The sequence below is a fragment of the Zootoca vivipara genome, chromosome 7 (assembly GCF_963506605.1).
Source record: "Zootoca vivipara chromosome 7, rZooViv1.1, whole genome shotgun sequence".
NCBI classification, from domain to species: Eukaryota; Metazoa; Chordata; class Lepidosauria; order Squamata; family Lacertidae; genus Zootoca; species Zootoca vivipara.
Genome location: NC_083282.1, coordinates 35,766,176 through 35,790,166, shown reverse-complemented (window position 1 = coordinate 35,790,166; position 23,991 = coordinate 35,766,176). Strand labels below are relative to the sequence as shown.

The 23,991-nt window shown below is 42.7% G+C and overlaps 1 protein-coding gene across 12 annotated transcripts in view; it reads left to right on the top strand.

Moving 5' to 3' along the window:
- Positions 1-23,991, top strand: part of PATJ (PATJ crumbs cell polarity complex component) — a 159,642-nt gene that overhangs the window by 72,600 nt on the left and 63,051 nt on the right. For all 12 annotated transcript variants that reach the window (XM_060276858.1, XM_035122728.2, XM_060276860.1 and 9 more), the window contains one exon: positions 20,625-20,821. In XM_060276858.1, coding sequence (XP_060132841.1) covers positions 20,625-20,821 — 197 coding nt within the window. The remainder of the gene's footprint in view (positions 1-20,624; positions 20,822-23,991) is intronic.

Here is a 23,991-nt window from a genome sequence, read left to right as displayed (position 1 = left end):
GCATCATAAATCTTTCACAGTTGCTTATAATGATCAAACTTCCTTATTTGTAACCAAATTGCATTTTTAAAATGTGAGTGCAGGTGGTGGTCCTTTGTTTAGAATACAATTTTAAAAGCTGCTGTTGAAATAACCAGCATTCAGCATTTTCATTGTGTAAGGGCAGCAGCATGCAAGTAAACAAACAGGCTATTTCCAAAAAGTGTAGCTATACTATAACATTATTTCTTACTTGTTGGGAGGTGTGATATACTCTCCCTAGCCACATATATAGTGAGTAGGTTTCAAACATTTTGTATGAACTCCCACGAGTGTGTGTGTGTGTGTGTGTGTAAAATACACACATACACAAAAGACTCAGGTCTAAATATGTAACTATAAAAGACATGACAGCAATAGTTTGGTATTTTTGGCACCTCTCTTTTTGCTTCAACCATTCCTTTGCCAAACACTGCATATGTGGAACTTGAAGCTCTTTATTCTGTATACAAAGAGGTAGCTTTGGGTAGCTACAAAGGAGGAATCTCTTAGGGAAGCAGCACTCTATCACTGAGGAACACTTAGCATCACTGCAGTGACTTGCAATTAGAGAGATGACATAACAGGTGGTGAGGAGAGAGGGGGGGTTGTGTGGGCATTTGCCTGATCAGGAATAAATTATTATATCCCACTAATGCATTCCAGAGGCTGCTTTCAAACGTAAGCTGAATTCATTGCCCCAAACAGCATCTTTTTAGCAGTACCTGTTACAAATAACACTATGGCACTGCAGAGGGAGTAAGAAACATCTGATCTAGCCAATCAGCACAGCCATGAAAATTATATTACAAAATTTTTGCTGCATGTCTGTTTTTGAATCTGGAACTTTTGGAAATGTGAACAGTATATAATCTGCTCAAGGCAGGGAAACTTAATACCTGCCAGCACCTTACTGTGTTCTGCAAACCAGTTGCAGAATATTGTCTGTACAGTAATTGCATAAATTTGCACATTATCTCTCTGTTCATGCTTTTATATTTCCTCTGAAGCTGCTGCTGTTGCTGTTGTTCAGGGGCAGGTTTATAGATGGGGTTAGTGAAGACCCCTATGCTAGACACCACAAGCTGGGTTCAACAATGGCCTCATCTTTTATGGGATATAGCTTCACAGAGGCAAATGGCATGGCATAAGCTCAGCGTCCCATTTCTGACAGCCCCACAGAATGGTTGGCTCAGCCCAGGTTGCTGAGTCGTGTTGGGAAATCGGCACAGCTGTGAAAAGCTCATGTGATTCCAGCAGGGATCCCTCACCCGTGCCCAACACAACTGGGACATAACACTGTTGCCAGTGGTGTGATGGGATGATCCATATCCACAACCTTAAGGAGGCATCACCTGCAAATTCCATGCATTTAAGGATCACACCTGTTGACAAATAAAATATTTGTTAATGTTAACAAATAAAGATGACAAAAAACAACAGCAGCAGCACAAAAACCCTGTGACCAGGGTTGTTAACCCTGGGTCCAGAGAAATTCTGGACTGCTGCTTTACTCAGTACATGTTACACCATGTTTTAGAAGAAGTAGGGATGGGTGCCTGGGGAAACAACAGCTGCCCCATTTCCTCTTTACCGGATTGACTGGAGGAGTGAAGTTCCCTCCCATGGTCCACTTGGGCAAAGGAGGCTGGTCTCTTAGGGCAAATGGGGCAATGTCCCACCAACCTCAGCCTTCTCTCAGCCAGCCTCCACCTGCCTCTCTCCTCACTTCAGCTAAGTCCAGAAGGTGGCACTGCCTTTCAGCATCCTTCTCTTGCTCACACTGCTGCCCCTTGTAGAACTCAGCAGGGAGCAGGAGGCGGAAGATGGGGACAAAACTAAGAATTAGTTGGCTCTGCCTGCTTTTGGGGCTCTCTGTCTTCTGCCCCACCAGTCCCAATGTGTATCAGCCATTCCTGCAACCTGGGTGCCTCTCTCTCTTCCAGCTCTCTTCCGATCGGCTAGGAGAAAAGCATAGAGGCCAGTTGATAGCAAAGGCTGCCCCAACTGTGAGCACAAAGAATGCAATTGGGAACCCAGGTTTCTTTAACAATTCCGTATCTTGTATCACCAGCAGTGAGTAGATGGGTGGCTGTTGCATTGCTTTCTCTCTTTTTTTTCTTGGCCAACAGTCAGAGATGTAGTAGTCCAAGAACATCTGATAAACTGCCAGTTCCCTAACCCTGCTTTAAGCAGCGCTAATAATTCCTATAGCATTGCAGTGGAAGAGGACCATGTCTGTATGGCAGGTGCCTGTATTTGTTGGTTGAGCATAGTGGCATGCAACTGGGAGCATCTGCAGAAAAGGAAGTTCCTCTTGGTCCCCAGGATGCTTGCAATAAGAATCTGATCGTGGAGACTGCAAAGCCATATGCAGCCATGCATATGGTCACTGGAACTCCTGCAATTATTACAGTAATCTGTTTTGCGGACTGTAAGTATGAGAAGTGTAAGCACATTTCCCAGAATAAGCTCTGTGCAGTCAATTTCCAATAGATACTGTACATAGACCCCAAAATTCATTTCAAGGGAGAAATAGTACAAGTACTGCGATGTTTTGGTAGTTCAAACATTTCACTTTACCTAGGAGTTTATTGTTCTGACCCAGGCAAACAATTAGTGATTGTTCTCTGCTTGAAATACAGGTTACTGTCTGCAGTCAAGCTGATTGAAATAGTTTCATATTCAGGGCTAGACGTCCTTACAGGGCTGTCCTACGCATGTCTATACAGGGCTGTCCTATGCACTCAGTTCAATGTCTATAGCAGGCATGTCAAACCTGCGGCCCTCCAGATGTTTTGGACTACAATTCCCATCTTCCCCAACCACTGGTCCTGCTAGCTAGGGATCATGGGAGTTGTAGGCCAAAACATATGGAGGGCCGCAGGTTTGACATGCCTGGTCTATAGCATTGCAGATATGCCTTGGGGGGAAGAAAAAAAATAGCATTGAGCAGAATGAGCTAGAATCCAAAAAGTATTACAGTAGGACCATGCAAACTAGTGTGCTAAGTACCTTTCTTGGGTTTGTTCCTCTAGAGGTGTTCATATGCACCTCCCCTCAGTGGAGGCTGTTCCAGTGGGGCCAGTGGAGAACTGCTTCGCCATCCTCAGCCACCCCCACCTGCCAATCTCTCTGCTTACAACTAGTCTGGGCTTTGCCTGTCTCTAGCTGTGGCTGCATCGACTGTTGCTCTTCCTGCCTTCTGCCTTACCAGTTCCCATGGGCACGCACTGACCCCCTTTCTAAGAACTTATTTTTAAAGCTAAGTAGCAGGTCTACTTTTCTGAGGGAATTACTCTTTTAGCCTTTCGTCCTTTTGTGAACTTTTTGGAACTCTGTAAAAAATTTTGTCAGGGGAACAGGGAGTTCTTCAAAATATTAGACACAATGCACTTCTTGTTCGATTTCTTTATCACAACTGCAGGCAAAACAAAAATTATAATCTGCCCAGAGCTAAAACTTTCTTAAGATTCCTCCTTAATAAACCATTAAGACATGTTCCACCTATTCATCTGTGCAATAAGGGACAAATAAAATGTATGTTTCACGTTTTCTCTGAAGTGAAAAGGTTTGAATGTGAATGCACCTGATCCTTACAGTGTTTGTTACTGGGCTTTGGGGGGCTTAGTGTCATCAAATAATAGATTCTACAACAAGAGTGCTGGCATTTAGTTTTAATTTTTAGATCTGGTACAATGAATAAGGTGGTGTAGTTTTTGATTGTGTATGTTTTATGTTTGACTGTTTTTCCCTTCCCAAATCTGCTCTAGTGCTGTTGTTTAGAACAAGCAGAATATTATGTTATGCTGTCCAACATCTTCTTATGTATAGTTCTGGAAAGATGACATATGTTATAGGGAGAGTTATGCTAATATTAGAGGGAGATCTTTCAAGTGTGCCTCAAAACATTGCTTTTTTCCCAGTGATGTAGCACAATGATTTCAACTCTTCCATTTATAATTAGTGACTGAAATGGCTTTTATCTGACAGCTGAAAAACTTTTATGCCAAAACTGATCATTGCTCCCATCGTATTATGTTCACATAATTTAATAAGCTATGTTATTTCTGCCTGCATGTTGTCACTTGAGTCAAGACAGTGATCAGAAGTAGAATTTTCAATATGCAAATAAGTTAATAATGAATTCTAATTCTCAGCTGCATGGTTTTTTGTGGTTTAAATAAAAGAAAACTTATTTAAAAACATCTCAAGTCAAAATTGTTCTGATATGCATTAGACTAAAAGATGTGGCCTTCCCAGAGCTAAAGGGATGTGACAAACACGAAATCTGAATTAATAAAGAATATTGCCGCCCGAGCTTTAATTGGTTTAAAGCTTACTTAAAATAGCTAGATGAGGATTTGTACAATAGATGGTCCCTTTGCCCCTGTAGAGGAAGGACAAGGAACCCATGGATCTTTAGAACACAACATCATCCAGAATCTCATAAAAACAAGAATTAGGTTTAAATCTCACAAGAATTCAGATAGGCTGGGTACATGGCCTGTTTAAGGTTGGCTCCTACCTTGAGAAGTGGCAATTGGATTAGAGGGAGGCAGGTTTTTCCCTTATATTTATTGTGGATGCTGGTTCATTAGGGCCAGTGGGGTACTGCTCCACCAACTTATTCTGCCCTAACCTGCCCGATTTATGTCCACTCTACGTGGGCAGCACTGACTGTCAACTTCCTTAATATCAGTTGTTACCATTGTAGAACTCTGCAGGAGGGGAAACTAGATTTTCTTAGCTCTACCTGTTATTGGCTCTAGCTCTGCAATTATCATTGACTCTGGCTCCACATTGGCCTCCCTGGCTTCCCCTTACTAAGTCCCACTGGGAACTTTCCTCCACTGCTGGTTGCCCTTCATGAGGGCTGAGGAGAAACTTCCCATGCTGCCTGGAATTTGGCATGTTTTCTGCTTTTTATGTCATTCATCTTAATTTTATTAGCTGAGATTGGCTTTTGGACTGTTACAGCTGAACATTTTAATGATTAAACAAAACCTGTTAAGCAAAACTCCCAGCAGCATTTTGTGTGGATTTGTGTGCCTTAAAGCCATACCTTGGTTTGCCTTGGGACAACTTTTTCTGCTTGCTCATCTGTCTTCTTCCTTCACATTTTTAAAATTCCTCCTCCTTGAAGGAATCCAGAATTTTGATGGTGGAGCATGAAATGATACACTGTGGCCTTGGCTATTAAAAGAGATGGTTCTTTTTAGCCTTAAACAGCGGCAGCATGATGTATTGACGTTTTTGCTTTAGCATTCATTTGGGAAAGCATAAAATGAAAATGTGCTGCTGGGCTGTTAATAGCTTTCCTTTCAATATTATTGAGGGATTTGTATCTCTTTTGGTGCTTCAGATGTTGGCAGGTATGTGTAGGCTACCCTTAGCCATCATTTCACAAATGAGAAGCAAAATTGCGTTAAACACATGGCATGTTCTGCTATTAAAATTGGTTCCACAGGGTTTTTTGTGTGCTTTTAGTCAAAAGCCATACATCAAGTATTTTTGGGCGCATCTTTTCTGAAAACAATTAGAAGTAATGATGGAGCTGCACAGGGGATCAGTTCCTGATGTAACCTATGCAATATCAAAGGTCATGTTGCAAATTTGTACAGCTCAGTTTTTTGGGAAGTGTCATGTTTATGTTTTTCAACGTGATGGGTTTAGCTGCATTACAGCAGAATTAAAGAGTGATTTCAGTGCAGAAAGACAATCTGATACTAGATTGTGAGAGCACTGCTGAATCAGAGCAATGTCCTAGCTAATATTGCAACTTATTTTCTGCCCTTAAAGGTAGCCTGAAATAGTTTAAAATACTACAGTAATACCTCGGGTTACGAACGCGATCCGTTCCGGATCGCAGTTCGTAACCCGAATAGTTCGTAACCCGAACGCGATGGGCGCCGCCTTTTTGCGCATGCGCGATCGTGCGTGCGCCGAAAACACTTCCGGGTTTGCGCAGTTCGTAACCCGAACTGTTCGCAAACCGAGGTGGTCGTAACCCAAGGTACGACTGTAATACAGTGGTACCTTGGTTTAAGAACAGCTTAGTTTATGAACAACTTGGATTAAGAACGCTGCAAACTCGCAAGTAGGTGTTTTGGTTTGTGAACTTCGCCTTGGAAAGCAGAACATGTTTCGCTTCCTGTTGGGTGTGTTCCATTTGTAAATTGATTCCCCCTGCTGCTATGGGAAAGCACGTATTGGTTTAAGAACGCTTTGGTTTAAGAGCGGACTTCCGGAATGGATTAAGTTCGTAAATCAAGGTACCACTGTAAATGCATCACCATTGTTGCCAAACGTGCTTGCTGATGCTCTGTGGAGAAAGAGAAAAATTATGACAAAATCTATACTTTCCACTATTGTGTAGTATTGCCATGGCTTTGGACCATGGCTTTGTATCCTGTCTTGGACCATCTCAGACTTTTTGTATAGAGAGGATACTGACTGCTTGGTGTTCTCTGGACAAAACAAAGAGTTCTGTAGCATGAGGAGCACTGCACTGCACTCGTTTTCATTTGCTTAAGTTCTCATAGGACATGGGGCAATTCTCAGCAAATGGGACTTTGCAGAACATGTAGTCCTATGCAATAGTAAGGGATGTGTCCAGTTATTTGTGATGAAGTTTCATTCATTAAAAAGTAATTCTGGTAACAATAATATTGTGGTACCTTGGCACTGAGGACACCTTGACCTACATAGGGCTTATTGAGTGATTATGCCAGAACGCACTGAGATTTCTCAAGGATGACAGACACGGATCATTAGAAGTTATACTGCTTGGCAGATGCTTATGTCTGCCCTGTTGTTGCTTTTTTACATGGTCAGAAATGTTTACTCCTAGTGAAGTGTTCATAGATATTTTCCCAGGGGCAATTTCTATGACACAAAGCAATGACCAAACCCTTTCTGGTCTCACAGAAATATAGACATAACATTGGTAAAATTGGGCCCTTATTGATTGATCAAAATCTAAACTACATTGGATAAAATAGTCTGTTATGTCAATTAGTAATTTGAATGATCTTTAAATTACTGCTGACTTACAGAGAACCCTTCATTTTATTTTCATCCTATCTCTTGGCATGTCCTTAGTCCCGCAAGACAGCTCACAACATCAATTTAATTCAGTATGCAATTGTTTTGGATGGTCCTTGTGCTCTGAATATGTAATCTTACGTGTTGAAGATTTCTGTGCAATTCGGAATCTCTTTTTCGCTTTAAACTACTCATTGGTGAATTAAATAGCTTAATGCCTCTGTCTCTACAAAGTGATGTGAATTGTAGGAATCATATATGGGCTCTCACCATTTAATTTGGGAGGATTTTGCATTTCTATCTGTTAAGAATGTATTTGAACTTTTGGGGCAACCGTGTATGTGTGTCTTTTTGTTCAAAATACTCCTGCTCTCAGCTCAATTCTGCCCTTGGAACTGCTTATCCAGCTGCTTATGTCATTAATGCAGGATTTTATCAGGAAGGGGGGGGTGTCTTCATCATTTTTATATTTAATCAGTGATGTCAGGATGGTGATCAACAATCAGCCTGCTCTGTTTCTTTCCTAATCTACCTAAAGCATCTGTTCCTTTATCAACAGTGAGGAAGTGGATAAGAAACATGTAGGCAGCTCTTTTCCCAATTCCCTTATTTTTCAATGGTGTGGAAGCTCTCTAAACTCAACAGTTGTTATTCTGCATGAATAACTAAATGCCCAGAGGAGATGGGATCAAAGGGTAGAATCATAGAGTTGGAAGAGACCACAAGGGCCATCCAGTCCAACCCCCTGCCAAGCAGGAAACACCATCAAAGCATTCCTGACAGATGGCTGTCAAGCCTCCGCTTAAAGACCTCCAAAGAAGGAGACTCCACCACACTCCTTGGCAGCAAATCCCACTGTCGAACAGCTCTTACTGTCAGGAGGTTCTTCCTAATGTTTAGGTGGAATCTTCTTTCTTGTAGTTTGAATCCATTGCTCCGTGTCTGCTTCTCTGGAGCAGCTGGAAACAACTTTTCTCCCTCCTCTATATGACATCATTTTATATATTTGAACATGGCTATCATATCACCCCTTAAACTTCTCTTCTCCAGGCTAAACATGCCCAGCTCCCTGAGCCGTTCCTCATAAGGCATCGTTTCCAGGCCTTTGACCATTTTGGTTGCCCTCCTCTGGACACATTCCAGCTTGTCAGTATCCTTCTTGAACTGTGGTGGCCAGAACTGGACACAGTACTCCAGGTGAGGTCTGACCAGAGCAGAATAAAGTGGTACTATTACTTCCCTAGATCTAGATGCTATACTCCTATTGATGCAGCCCAGAATTGCATTGGCTTTTTTAGCTGCTACATCACACTGTTGACTCATGTCAAGTTTGTAGTCTACAAAGACTCCTAGATCCTTTTCACATGTACTGCTCTCAATCCAGGTGTCACCCATCCTGTATTTGTGCCTTTCATTTTTTTATTTTTTATTGCCCAAGTGTAGGCGCAACTCCTCCTTCATGCAGGAAATCTAGACAGACCATCCTCAAGAACTGGTTGTCTAGTCTTCAGAAAGGTAATAGTTAGATTGTTGAACTGCTCTTATAGTCAAGAAGGTTGCCCGTACCACCCAGGCGTTGTGGTTAACTGAGTAGGTAAATGCCTAAATAACTTAACTTAAGCTCATTAGATCTAATCCTGCCCTCTAGGACAGTAGAGAATGTGGGTTGTACCCATGGTTATTTCTACTTGGACTAGACCAGGCATAGGTAACCTTGGCTCTCCAGATGTTTTGGGACTACAACTCCCATGATCCCTGACCACTGGGCCTGTTAGCTAGGGATCATGGGAGTTGTAGTCCCAAAACATCTGGAGAGCCAAGGTTGCCTATGCCTGGACTAGACCATTGAAGTTATTAGGCAGGACTAACTTAGGTCTATGCATTTCAGTGAGTCTGCTCTTGAAAGGAACTTAGTTGGCTACAACTGTGTGACACTCCCTGGGATATTTGAAGAATACTGTCATGATTGTGATCCCACCCTTCAGTCTTCTTTGCTCCAGGCTAAACATACACAGCTCCTTCAATCCTGACTCATAGGATTTGCTTTCCATTCTGCTGATCATCATCATTGACCAGTTCATTTTGCCATTCTTAAAACACAGCACCCAGAGCATTCTTGCTTTGTGGCAATTGTGTTGATGCTCACAAGCAGCCAACTGAACAGCTGAATAGGTATGAGATAGCAGCCCTCCTTAGGACTTCCAAACGAAGAAAGGAAACGTGGGGGAAGCGGGTAGTCGCGATGATGAGCATGCTGCTTCTTGTATTTTCTGTCACCTTCCAATTCACAAATGGTGACTGCCTTCAAGCCTGCCTGGCTTAGGTCTTTCGAAGCTTGCAATGGCATCCAGAGGATGCATTATTCCTGGGTTCTGAATTTTGTCCTCAGAGGTCATAGAAGTCTGGTGCCAGGCAGCTGACCTGTTTGCAAGAGCAGCAAAGGCCCACTGGCATTTGACCAGGTGGCATCAAAGAGGCAAGAAAGGCAGGACTGTTTGGAAGGAGATGAGATGGTGTTCACAACCCCATTAAACAGACAGGTCTTTCGTGAAATACAGAGCCACCAAACACTCTCTAGTTTGTGGCCCTGCTGAGAAGCATAATGTTTTAATTTCAGGGTCGTGGATTCGAGCCCACGTTGGGCAAAAGATTCCTGCATCGCAGGGGGTTGGACTAGCATCATGGGTAGGCAAACTAAGGCCCGGATGCCGGATCCAGCCCAATCACCTTCTAAATCCTGCCCGTGGCCGGTCCGGAATCAGCGTGTTTTTACATGAGTAGAATGTGTCCTTTTATTTAAAATGCATCTCTGGGTTATTTGTGGGGCATAGGAATTCGTTCATTTCCTCCCCTCAAAATATAGTCCGGCCTCCCGCAAGGTCTCAGGGACAGTGAACCGGCCCCCGGCTGAAAAAGTTTGCTGACCGCTGGGTCACTAACTGATCCTTGTGGTCCCTTCCAATTTTACAATTCTATGATTCTGTGACCTTTCCCACCTCCCCGCCCTGCAGCTTCTAGCTTTCCTGCTAAGGGAAATACATTGGGTTACACTGCAATCCTGCAAAGCTCGGAGAAGTGAGAATCAAACTCTTGTCAGCTTCTCAAGAACGTTTCATCAAGCTACTCGCTACAGGCAGAGGAACGGGGGTGGGCGGGGGAGTGCACCGCCCCTGGCACCATCGGGGAGGGGGGTACCATCGCAGCCACCGCCCTGGACATAGGCCGCACACCCTCCCACCGTGCCAGGTGCCATGCCCCCGCGGCCGCCGTGCCCCCAGGGCGCACGCCAGCCACGCCCTCGCCTGCTCTCTGCCCCCAGTGCCAAAGCATGCAGCTTCACCACTAGCTACTAGGCAAAAGTATCCTGGATATATGTTGTTTTTTAGTAGCTTCCAAGCATTTGCTGATTTTATATTTGGGAACAACTCGTGAGCCTTTGTGGGAGGACAAGTGGTTCCATTATAGGTTCTGTTTTAACTTCTTGTTCGCTACTTGTATGTTCAAGTCACAGGGGTCCATCTGTCCTTTTTTAATTGAGGTGCAGAAATCTCGTGGTGTGTATTCAGTGAGTGGGAGGAGAGCAACATAAATTGCCTTTTCTTTGGTTAGTTACTGTACTTTTGATAGTTCTCAAGATTTTTTAATTCAAATTTTGTGTTATCCTAAGATAAGATTCTGGGAGATATTAGGAAAGATGTTTCTCATTGTTTCTCATTGTTTCAGCGCTAAGGAAATTCTAAACCCCAATTTGTTTAATTGCATCTTTTTAATATGCTCCATTTAGGGACTTGTAACCTATAATCAGAGAATTAGATGCACTAGCTTCACAGCCCTGTGATTAGCTTTCAAGGGGCTGCTCATTTCGAAGAAGTGAAACTAAGAAAGGTATGAATCATTTGATACACAAGATTGGTCCTGTAATTGTGTATGCAAGGCACACGTTGAAGCTGGATAAATACTGAATGAAGAACGTGAAATAGCAGTGCTGTGATTCCATGCCCCCTTGTCTCTCTGCATGGAGGGCTAGTTATTGAGGCAGACATGTTAGCCCACTTATGCTCATTAACATAGGGCAGAACATTTCATAAATTAATATATATTACCTTACCTTACCTTACCTCCAGCCCATTGATATTAGAGAATTTTATTATGGTCAAGTAGGATTCATTCATTTCCCTCTAATGCAAATTAGGGTGATCTAATGAGATTTTATGAGATTTGGGGAGGGGGAGAGCGGTATCACATGGATAACTAGAGCTCCAGCTACAATGACAAGATGCCATCTATCTTCTTTCAGTCTTCAATAGTAGTCAAGAATGCCATCCTGCATAGCAAATGTGTAGCGTAATCCAAAAGCACAAAGGGTGATTCTTGGTGATTGTTACCTTTTCAGGAGCTTGGATAGAGTAAGGAAAAGTAGGAAACTCTTGGAGCTGCCTTGATTTTAGGCATATTTGTGATTTAAAATTGTGTCTTCCACACTCCTGATCCCAGCTGAGCACAACTGTAAAAAAAGAGACTATAATACAGTCTAAAGAATTTAAGCCAGGCATCCCCAAAATTCGGCCCTCCAGATGTTTTGGACTACAATTCCCATCTTCCCCGACCACTGGTCCTGTTAGCTAGGGATCATGGGAGTTGTAGGCCGAAACATCTGGAGGGCCGCAGTTTGGGGATGCCTGATTTAAGCCCATGAAGGCTTTCAGTGTGGGCAGGTACCCAAGACTCTAAGCTTTCTTTCTTTTCATATATATATAGAGAGAGAGGGGGGGGGGAGGTCTGGATTGAAAGTTGTTATGCAAAATATGCAGGTACCTTCTAGGTAATTGTGTGAAACAAAAGTGATGTGGCCACCTTGTATATTATTCCTGGTACTGAAGAATGCTCCCTGTTGCTACGTATTAGGTAGCAAAAGCATCAGTGTGTGTATGATCTCCATAATTGGGACTGGCAGGACATAGCTGACTTCCCATGGTAAACGTATGGTCGTCATGGGTGGTTGTCTTATGCCCCACTCCCTGTGGTAGCCATTTTGTGTTACGTCCCCTGCATGGCAGCCATTGTGTGACTGGCATCCCCAGCTCTGCATCTGAGTTCCAAATGGGACCACCAGTCCAAAAAGGTTGGTGACCTTGGTCTAATGTCTTGCTATTCTAACTAATCTTAATAAGACACAACTGTTTGGGGGGTTTTTTTAAAAAAAAAATGCTGCACTTGTCCAACTGCTCCAAAAGCCTTATCTTTAAAGCAGTTCAACAAATACCAGAGAACTGAACTTTACCTTTTGTTTTGGAGAAGATCATGTGACTTGGATGTCAACATCACAGTCATCCTTTACATGTATTTTTCGGAGTAAATCCCAATCAACTCAATAGCTTTTCATCAGGCTACAAAAGTCTTGCTGCCATTATCTCTAAACATGTAAGTTTTTTTGTCAGAATCAGGATTTATTTAGTTACAGGTAGGTAGCCGTGTTGGTCTGACGTAGTCGAAACAAAATAAAAAAATTCCTTCCAGCAGCACCTTAAAGACCAACTAAGTTTTTTATTTTGGTATGAGCTTTCGTGTGCATGCACGCTTCTTCAGATACACTGAAATAGAAGTCCCCAGACACTTATATATAGAGAAAGGGTGGGGAGAGGTATCACTCAAAAGGGTGGTGGAAATGGGTGGTTGACTGATAGCTGATTGACTGACGGATAGCTGTTGACGACTGTAAACGACTGCAAATGGTCTTGCATGAAAAAGCAAGGGTGAGATGGCTGAAGATCGCTTTATCATGTATAATGAGATAAGAATCCAACATCTCTGTTCAAACCAGGTCTCTCCATGGTTTTAAGCTTGGTTTTTTGGATTTATTTAACTATTGTAAGGCTTTAAAAGTTATGTGTGGCATTCACTTGTTTTCTGCTTCTGGGCTATTAAGGCACATCCAGAAATCTATATTTTTATTACGTGTTTCAGGGTCAAACAAGGCAACATAAGGCACAGACTGTAGAATAACCACGCAAATAGACGCAGAAAATGTTAAGAGCAGCACAGTAACCTCTTTTGTTTTTCTTCCATGTATGCTCTTCAGAAACATAATTACCTGCCAATAAAACTGTGAATCAATGCATGAAGGGAGGAGAACACCTTTTGCTCATGTTTATCTTTTGAGAATGTTTGCTATTCCCAGATGTGATGCTTTAGAAAGTGATGCTTCAGTGTCTGACAAAATACTTCTTTTGCACGATTTGTCAGTTGAGTTTCATGTAAGCTATATCATTGACTAGATATTAAATGGCTCTATTAGCTCTAAGCAAAACAAAACAAATCACTCAATATCCTTTCTGCAATGTAATAACAACAGAATTGCAATTGCCTTGTGTAAAATATCTGGTAATGAATACAGATAATGGAATTCTTTGCAAAAACAGGTACTGATTGGCTTTCCATTGCTTAAGCAGAATTCTTTTTTAAAAAGTAAAAAAAAAAATACCGCCAAAAGAGGAAAAGGAAGCAAAAATGAGAATGATGGGATTTGAAAGTTGTCTGCAATGCATTTGTTTAGGCAGTAAATATTTGTACAGAATGATTGCCTGATAATGCGATCCATGTTAAGATCTAAAACCAGCAAGCAATCCTAGTGTTAAACAAAGCAAGCAGGAAAATCCAGACGATCTTTGTATGTTGATTGCATAACTAACATCAAGCATGGCGTAGCCAAGATTTTTGTTGGGGCAGATCCTCAGTTAACTATGTATTTTTATTGATGGGGCAGCTGCCCCTCCCTGGCTAAGCTCATGACAACTCCAGGATTTGCTTGCGCTCTGACCTGTAATTTGGAGGACAGTGTTGTCCTTCAAGCTGTATCTGCCACAAACCCAGAAATAGTACCTCGGGTTAAGAACTTTGCTTCAGGATGAGAACAGAAATTGTGCCGCCACCGCGCAGCATTAGTGGGAGGCCCCATTAGCTAAAGTGGTACCTCAGGTTAAGAACAGTTTCAAGTTAAGAATGAACCTCCAGAACAAATTAAGTTCTTAACCCGAGGTACCACTGTATAGTCTATGCAACCCCAAACTCGGCCCTCCAGATGTTTTGGGACTACAACTCCCATCATCCCTAGCTAACAGGACCAGTGGTCAGGGATGATGGGAATTGTAGTCCCAAAACATCTGGAGGGCCGAGTTTGGGGATTCCTGGTATAGTCCTTCACACAAGTGCTCAATCAATTTTTTCTTTGGGGGAAAAAAAAGAATGAAATCTTATTGGTGTGCAGATTTCTACACATTGCATACTCCTGCGATATACACAGGTTGATATGTGCTGGCTGAGTGAGTGAGTGTGGAAATGGCCAGAATGTGGTTTTCAGTTTTCCTTCAGATTGCTCGAGTCCTATCTCAGTGAGCAGAGTGTGGACTTGCAGTTTTCCCTTGGTTTACACTTCCTCATTCCGTATGCATTGCCTTTCTTGCCACTGCAGATTAGAATGGCAATACCTGCATTCTACGCCACTGCTTTCCTATGCCATTGTATGAATATCAGGCTCTGTGCTTGCTGCCTCTCAGACTATGAAATAGAGCAGGATGGCTAAAAGAAACTCGAGGATTGGATAGGAGCAGGGAGTACAGGGAGGAGCAGGCCGGGGACTATCTTTTCTTCTCATTTATTTATGCCATCCAGTTTTTTTTCTGATACTGGGCAAATAGAAAAAATTAAGCTAGCTGTGCCCTGCTTCTTTCAGGTGTGTAAATGTAATAGCAGCATCCGTCTATTTTTTCTTTAATTTTTCCGAGGCTTATCTTAGATGGAACATTAGGCTTGTGTTTAATCATTTGTACATATTTTGCCTGTTCAATAGAGTACTGTATTGAATTCAGACTCCACACCAGAGTTCGTAAGCAAACTAGTTTATTAACATTGTTATATACAACTCCATAGCTGAGCTCTTAATACAGGCTTTCAGTGGTGTTTGTTGAATTCAGGCATATAGAATTACATGTGCGTTGCTCACTGACATACAACCAAATAAACCCCCCTCCCCAAAACACATACTGTTATTTATTAAATTAAATGTCACAGAAGGTCCCCTAATATACCATCACTTTGTATGTAACACGTTTTAATCAAGGCAGTTAGATGAATTGTGTCATGCTGTGTGGTGTGTTATTAGCTAGAGAAATAGCAAGTGGTACACATAAATGCATTTTGAATCCATCTTCAAGTTACAATTAAAAAAAGAAGAAGAAAAATCCTCCTGCAGTCTTGGCTTTCCCTCCAAGATGTTTCAATATGGAAGCAGTAATTCCATTGAGGTAAGATGCAGCTGAGGACTTTCCAAAGTTCAGGAGAAAATGCATGTTATTTTTAGCACTATGTTCACAGCAGCCCTGATCCAGCAATGTAGCCCATTATCTCTTAACTGTATGAACCTTCCAATTCCTTAAGAACTTTTGTGAGAACCATTTCCAAGTGCTTTCTCAAAAGAGTCAGATGATGAGAAAAGATGCTGGTATCTTGATAGTGGCACGTCAGTTTTGGAAAGCTCCAACCCCGCCCCTGCCCCCTGGGTGTATTTGATTTTTTCTTTTCTTTTAGGTGCTGTCTAAAAATGCTGCTAAGTTTCCCAAGCTTTTTATTAGAGAATTCCATTGCTGTATCCAATGTTAATATACCCACAGTTTACTGTTACTGCTTTTATGCTTCTTTTTATTTTATTTTATTTTTAATTGCTGCTGCTGTTAATTATTGTGTTGTTGGCAGCCTTGTAAACGTTTTGTAAGTTGAAAGGTGGGATATTATTTAAATAAAACAATTTCTGATCGGCACTTAATATTTCAGGGGAAGAGTCACTAGCCTTGCCATGCTGCTGTTTTCAGCCTTGTTGTTTGGAGAGATGTGGCTGGATAGATCCTTCTGCATGGAAGTTGTATGCCAGGAATTTTAAACATTTCAAAAACAAAAAAACCCCAAAGTTTTCCAAAACAGCAGAACAGATTTGGGGAGAAGAGGTTGAAAAAAGCAAGAATGAGCAGTTGAATAGAAAACAAGCAAAAGGCATCAAACAGATAGATGTGGTATGTTTGCCATGATGCTTCAGAGTTAACTTAGCACATCAACAAAGCACATGGGCACCAATGACATTTACAAACAAACAACAAAATGGCAGAGGTGTCTAGGGAAGTGGTAAGACATTGCCAGCAATACCAAAAGTTCACCCCAGTGCATTTTCATGGTCTAGCCCAGGCATCCCCAAACCTCGGCCCTCCAGATGTTTTGGACTACAATTCCCATCATCCCTGACCACTGGTCCTGTTAGCTAGGGATCATGGGAGTTGTAGGCCAAAACATCTGGAGGGCCATAGTTTGGGGATGCCTGGCTAGACTCTAGTGCACAATTGTATCCTACATATAGATTACGAGAGCAATAGATATACTAGGTAGAGGAATACTTGAATCCCTCACCCCAAATGACAAAGTAGTGTCATTTGAGTTCTGAACAAGCACAATAAAGTCATTTGGTTTTAGGGACACGTCTTGTTCCCGCTGAACAAATGAGCAACAACTGCACAGCCTATGGCAAGGCCCTTTATAAGCAATTGACAACCTGAGCACTTTTGCATGTATAGAAAGGTAGGTGACAAGAAGAAATAAGTGGAAGGGATTCAACTGATCCTTGTGTCTCAGTCCAGATTCAGCCTGAGAGGTCTTCCACACTCTTTGTAGTACAGATTAGTGCAGTCATTTGGTTTCTTCTTTCCCATTTCTTTCCAGGGGCCCATCATCTGGTATCGTTCACCATGACAGTGTACTATTTATCTTAATTTCCTTCCATTCAGTAGACTAAACAGTGAGGAGCAAGAAATGCCTTTCTCATTAGGGGGTGAACTGCCCCATGCTTCCAGGGGTTTCACACCTGCATATGTCCATTTGGTCATTAAAATAAGCTTACTCTTTAAGTTTTGTATCCTATATGATTGACCTAATCATCCATTTAGTAGCTGTTCCGAGCTGATACAGCTAAGTACAAGTTGCAAACCTAAATAGAGGTGGAATCTACACACATATAAAAACCGTTCTAAAAATGCTTTTTAAATGTATTTTTTAAAAAAATACATTGAATTTTGTATAAGGTTCACCATCGCCATCTAGTTAATATTGTATATTGCACCTAAAATGTTTTATTTGCAGTCCCGTTTCAAATCTTGCCACTGTCACTGGATGATCTTAGGCATGCCACTATATGTTCAATGTTATTCTTTCCCCAACACACACTTACGAGCAGTATGGGGATAAATGCAATGGCCTACAGAATACAGCAATTGCAATAATTATATTTATATTTATAAAATCATTTATCCCAACTTTTGGTTCTTAAAAGTATCCTTGAGGGGACCGATTAAATAAACAAATGAAACAAACCACAACATATAATCTTAAAAGTCATTAAAATATAATCAACCAGTGTGTGTGTGTGAGAGAGAGAGAAGCATCTGATTATCTAAACTAAACTACTGCATAAAAGCATTTGTTTATGTATGCATTTATTTACATAGTTGGCTTGCAATTGCCTGCAGGCCTGCCAAATCAGAAGAGCCACAGTGTATCCTGTCACAAACGCACACCCTCACACCTCCTTCCAATTTAAACACACACACACACACGGGAAAATAGAAATACTAGCTGCTCCATACCATGTTATTTCTGACTCAATGAAAACTAGCCGTTCAACTCCCAGCTGCGCCATTCCAGCCCAGGTCTGGGAGAATCACTTCAGAAATATATTTATGGAAAATTCAAACCTTACCATCGGTTCTCAGGAAGCTGACAGTGCAGAACTGGCACTGTTACCTCTTTGGAGACCAGTTACAGTGGAGGAAATTTATACATTAATGGAGAAACTGAAGAATGGCAAGGCCCCGGGAAAAGACTTTATACCAGCGGAACTTATAACATCCAACCAGCTCTGGTGGGCTCCGCTTTTGGCGGCCCTTTTCACAGTGGTAAACAGCTCAGGCAAAGTACCACAAAGCTGGAAGCATGCTATAGTCGTCCCAATATTCAAGAAAGGCGACCCTAAAGAACCCTCAAATTACAGGCCAATTAGCCTGCTATCAGTAATTGGGAAGTTGTATGCCTGCTTCCTAAGTAATAAACTGACAACTTTTCTTAATGAATATAACATCCTATCTGAAGCCCAGGCAGCCTATCGAGAGAATCGCTCAACCACAGACCACTGCCTAATGCTGTCTTTCCTAGCCGAAAAATATACCAGGCCACTTCAGGGCAAGCTCTTTGTGGCATTTATGGATCTGAAGTCAGCATTCGATTCTGTCCCCAGATCCCATTTGTGGACCAAGTTAGATCAGATAATACAGGACAAGCGTCTCCTCTTTCTTATAAAAGCCCTATATAACGGAACCAAACTGCAGGTCCGATGCGGTCAGCAGGGACAGCTATCAAATAATATCGAAATGAGTAGGGGGGTTCGACAGGGTTGTGTCCTGGCCCCAACATTGTTTTGCTTATTCCTAAATGATCTAGAAGAGTGCCTAATGGACGCAGATGGTCACCTTCCAAAAATAGGTATAAGAAGGACCCCCTTGCTGCTTTATGCTGATGACGCGGCCATAATTTCACGCACCAGACCGGCTTTGAAACACCTGTTGATGAAGTTTTCTGAATATTGTCTTGGAAATGGCTTAACAATAAATTATGAAAAATCAAAAATCTTAGTATTTGAAAGAAGCTTTTCCCGGTTAAACTGGTCGCTGGATGGCCATGAACTTGAACAGATTAAACATTTCAGCTATTTAGGACTAACATTCCACCATACAAGATCATGGAACTACCACTGGCAAACCTCCCTTCAAAAGGCGGAGATTACAAAACTAGCCATACTCCGATTCTTCCATACAAAGGGCGGCAAGTATGTACCAGCAGCTCTAAAAGTATTCAATGCAAAAACTGTCCCCCAAATCCTGTACGCAGCAAATGTCTGGCAGAATGGGGACCTGCCTAAGCTAGATGGCTTCCAAGCACAATTTATTCGATCCTTGCTTCAGGTGCCCAATTGTGTGCGAAATTCCATACTCCTGCTAGAAACGGGTGAATGCCCAATTTCAACAAAGGCATGGTGGGCTGCACTAAAACATTGGCTCAAGATTGTAGTATTTGAACTTGGGGAGGGACTGTATAAATACCTGAACAATGAGGAATACATCAGCCAATGGCAGAAAACCATGGCGAGAAAAGCCACTGCTTTAGGTCTGTCACCCACCCAACTCTTTTGCCTGGGATATGAAGGTGCCCTAAAGACCTTAAAGCAAAGACTTTGGGATAATTCACACAGTGATCTACGACATCAATCACTTGCGATCTGCAGTCCATTGGCAGTAGGAGTACAATATGGGCATGTCTTTAAGCCAGCAGCCTATATTCAAAACTTGACAGTGCCAAACTACCGAAGGCTGTTCACAAAAGCAAGACTGAATGTTTTCCCCTCTGCAGTGCTGGAGGGCAGGATGAGAGGAGTACCCTACCAGGAAAGACTGTGCTCGTGCACCCATGATGTAGATTCTATAAAACACATTGTGCTGCACTGTGGGAAGTTTGAGCAAGCTAGGGCTGAAGTGATTTCACCCCTGCTAGCCTTGCTCCCAGGAAAATCAGAGGATTTCTATATCAGGTTCCTATTGGAAGACCGGTCAAATGCCAGAACACTAGCAGTGGCAAAGTTTTTATCGGTGGTCACAAAAACTAATGTTTCCTATTCCGAATTTGAGTAAGATGTCTGAGTGGTTTGAGGGCGGGGTGTCCCAGCTGTGTATCGCTTGGTAACGAATTGATGGGTCTATGGACCGTAATAAAGATTGTTGTTGTTATTTCATAGTAGGCAAGTTGTTATTGTTTTTTAAGGACAAATTTCACTTTCTCTAGGCACGAATGGATGCAAAATAAATGGTGTGATAATTTCAGGTTGTAAATGCAGAATTAGTTTTCAACTATTGAAACATTGTCCTGTGGTTTGATAGCAATGTCCGTCCTTTAATTTGATAGTCACTACTCTGTCAAGCTGTTCTTTGGTCTGCTGTTGCTATAGAAACATTTACTGTTCACACTTAACATTGTACAGTACTGCTAACCTAGTCTCCCAGTGGAACAGTTGTACCTCTGACAGCGATGCAGGCTTAATGTACAGTTCTATATTTATGATCTCATTTCTTTCCTTTGAATGAATTAATTGCTTTCACCTTGTGCTGTTATTGGATGCCACTTTCAAACAATAGTTCAGACTGGGTTGGTTTTTTTTATAAAGAAACTAGGACTTAAAATGTTGTGGAACAAAGCACTCCTGTGGTATAAAATACGAGGCATATTGGGGTCAGCATGGGCTGATGCAGTGCATAAAGGGACAGTATGCAGAATTCATCCGTAATATGCTACCTTTTTAGCATTGTGTGACTAAATTGCAAAACTAGGAGCTCAGGAAACAAATGGAACAAACCAGTGAGTTGCACTGAAAATACTTTCCTAAGTATGTATATTGTGTGTTTGTCTCTCTTCTTTAATAGAAAAAATCAGGCAAAGATATGCAGATCTGCCTGGGGAATTGCACATTATTGAACTTGAAAAGGACAAGAATGGACTTGGACTCAGCCTGGCTGGCAATAAGGACAGGTCTCGCATGAGCATCTTTGTCGTGGGCATCAGTACAGATGGCCCTGCAGGGAAAGATGGAAGATTGCACATTGGAGATGAACTTTTAGAGGTAAACTTTCATCATTATTATTATTTTTTTAAAAAGCTAAAGAGTAATCAAAGGAACCCGCTGCTGAATGCAAACTAATAATGCAACAGAGCCGCCATCCCCACTTCAAAGAAGTGATTCAGATCCTATGACTCACCCCAGTTTATTAAGTTTGGTCTCTCAAGAGACTGAATCCTATGAATCCTATGAAACATTTTCACATATGTGGAGCCACTTATAATAATCCTGCTGGAAGAGAATCTTTTATTTGGAGTGGCTATCGTGCCTACAACTTGACTTCAACGGGTCCAGTGATTTGAAGGTTTAGAAAGCAAACTAATGTGTGGTATATTTAGATGGGGGCTACTGTTGGTCAAGGGACGTGGGTGGCGCTGTGGGTTAAACCACTGAGCCTAGGGCTAGCCGATCAGAAGGTCAGCAGTTCGAATCCCTGTGCCAGGGTGAGCTCCCGTTGCTCAGTCCCTGCTCCTGCCAACCTAACAGTTTGAAAGCACATCAAAGTGCAAGTAGATAAATAGGTACCGCTCTGGCGGGAAGGTAAATGGCGTTTCCGTGTGCTGCTCTGGTTCGCCAGAAGCGGCTTTGTCATGCTGGCCACATGACCTGGAAGCTGTACGCTGGCTCCCTCGGCCAATAATGCGAGATGAGCGCCGCAACCCTAGAGTCGGTCACGACTGCACCTAATTGTAAGGGGTCCCTTTACTGTTGGTCAAAGAGGAAGTGATTGCCATAAGATTTCATTGATTGTACATCCAGTGCCAGAGAGAGGTGTGCCCATTCTATGCTGCCCCCTTGTTACATAGGATTCCAAAGGAAAGGTCAAATTAATTGCAAGAATTTAAAAGAGCTGTTGGCTGTGAGTGTGAGCTGACAAATTCATGGCTAAGAGCATAGGAATGTGCCTTATACCAAGTGAGACTAATTGTTCACCTACACCTGTATTGTCTACCCCAGGGGTGGTAAGCCTCCAGCCTGTGGACCAGATTAGGCCCACCAGGGCAGGCAGTTCGGCTCATATGGCTGTTTTGGCTAGCCACACCTACTTGTCACTCATGTGACATCAGATGACACCCAGTACACCCTCTTTGGGATGGTCACAACTACCAGGGAAGAATCAGAGCCGGCTCTAGGTAGACCCCCGGTGGCGCAGTGCACCATGGCGCCTGGGTGTTCAGGGGGCGCTGTCGGCATGGCCTGTATGGCTTCTTGCCAGCGCTGATCTCCAGGCGCTGCTGCCGCTGCCACTGCTCCGGTGCCGCTCCGGCTCCAGCTTTGCCTCGGGCCGGCTGGAAGCACGTGTAGAAGGCGGCCAGGCTAGCGGCCAGCTGCGCGCCCGGCTCAGCTCCGGCTCTGGCTGCGCTGCTGCCGGCGCCGCAGTAGAGCCCCACGAGCGAGGCCACGGGCACCGCCGAGCCGTCGGGTGCCCTAGCGCCTCACCCAGCAGCTCGGCCAGCGGTGCCGCGACGGCAGTGCAAGGCGACGAAGACATCACCGCCGAGCCCCACGCAGCTCCCGCCGCCACCGCCAGTGGGGGGGTGTGTCAACTCTGGGAAAGGGGGGGCACCAGAAGGATCGCACCAGGGCGCCGGGTATGCTTAAGACGGCCCTGGGAAGAATTGTTTGATGTTTTATTGTGTTTGTGTGTTGGGGGCCACCCAGAGTGGCTGGGGTGGCCCAGCCAGATGGGTGGGGAATAAATTTATTATTATTATTATTATTGTTATTATTATTATTATTAGGAGGGTCCAAGTGTTTACTGGCAATGGGGCTTGCATTTGACACTGTTTAAATTCAGGGCCAAATGCAAGTCTTGCTTTTGGGTGGAGCCAATCCATGCCAAAGGCAGTGGGGACATGCAGTCAGCACAGAATTTAAACAGCACTGAATGCAATTCCCACTGCTAATAAACAATTAGGAGCTTATGACCTGGAGTGCTGTCCTGACTTCCTTTGCGATGGGACCTGCATTTGCTGCTGTTTCAATTCACTAAAAGCATGCCCCCATGGTTTTGTCCAGTGGGCTTGAATCTACCTAATATCATACAACAGGTGCCCTCCGAGGATTTGACCCGCTGGACAAAGGTTCCCCAACCTTCTGACTCTGACTTTTACTAGCTCTCCTGGGTCTCTACAGGTTTTCCCCAGCCTTGTTGCTTGAGCCTCTTAACAGGAAATGGCAAAGGTTTCACTTAGGACCTTCTGCATACAAAGCCTGCCTGCTTCCACTGAGTTAGGTCTCTCCCACCTTAGCCACAAACTCACTAGGGGGACTTAGACAAACCATTCTTCTCTCATCTTCAGTCCCCATCTGCCCATAAGCCTAATACTAACCTACCTTACTGGGCCATTGTAAACCTTACTGGGGTAATATATGTGAGGCAGTGAACACTTACATGTACTCCATGAATAGGAAGTACTGTAAATAGTAGTCATAGTTGAAGAAGATGATAATACAAGAATGTTATATCTCACAGTAATAATTTGTATTTTTAATGCAGTATTTCCTACTTGGCGACTTCACAGCTTTGGCAAAATGAAAAAGGATGCCTGAGGAAATGCGAAAACAATCTAAACATTTGTCAGTGCCTAGGGATCCTCTAATTACATGCTTCTGACATAATGTGTAGATTTGTTTTGATGTAAAATATTGTTGCCTTTCTCTCTGCTGGAATGAAAAACTATTAAAAGTCTGTTTCACTCATGAAAATGTGACGGGCAAATTTGGCATCTCCTTCAATTCCTGTGATGTTTCATATTTCAACAGGATGAGATTTTCTCACTATACGGTTTAAAACTCTGGACAGATATAATATTGTCTTCATACCCAGAACAGAGGAGATGGCTGACCATTACTCATATGTACTTTAAAAATTAACTAAATAGAGTCAAATATTAAAATTGCTTATCCCCCCAATATGAATTTTTTGCTAGTGGGGGCAAAAAAAATAAATGCCGTAAATCAGTTAGGTAAGGAGAAGACAGTTTGTAGCAGGGATTAATATGAGGCTGAGTTTGGGACCTATTTTACATAGGCATACAAAATAGTAGTAGTAATAATATTTATACCCCACACATCTGGGATATATAGAAGTGGAGGCTTAAATGTCTTCTCCTGACCATATTCCCCTGAAACTGAGGGTCAAGAGCTTCCACATGAGAATGATTGTCTGT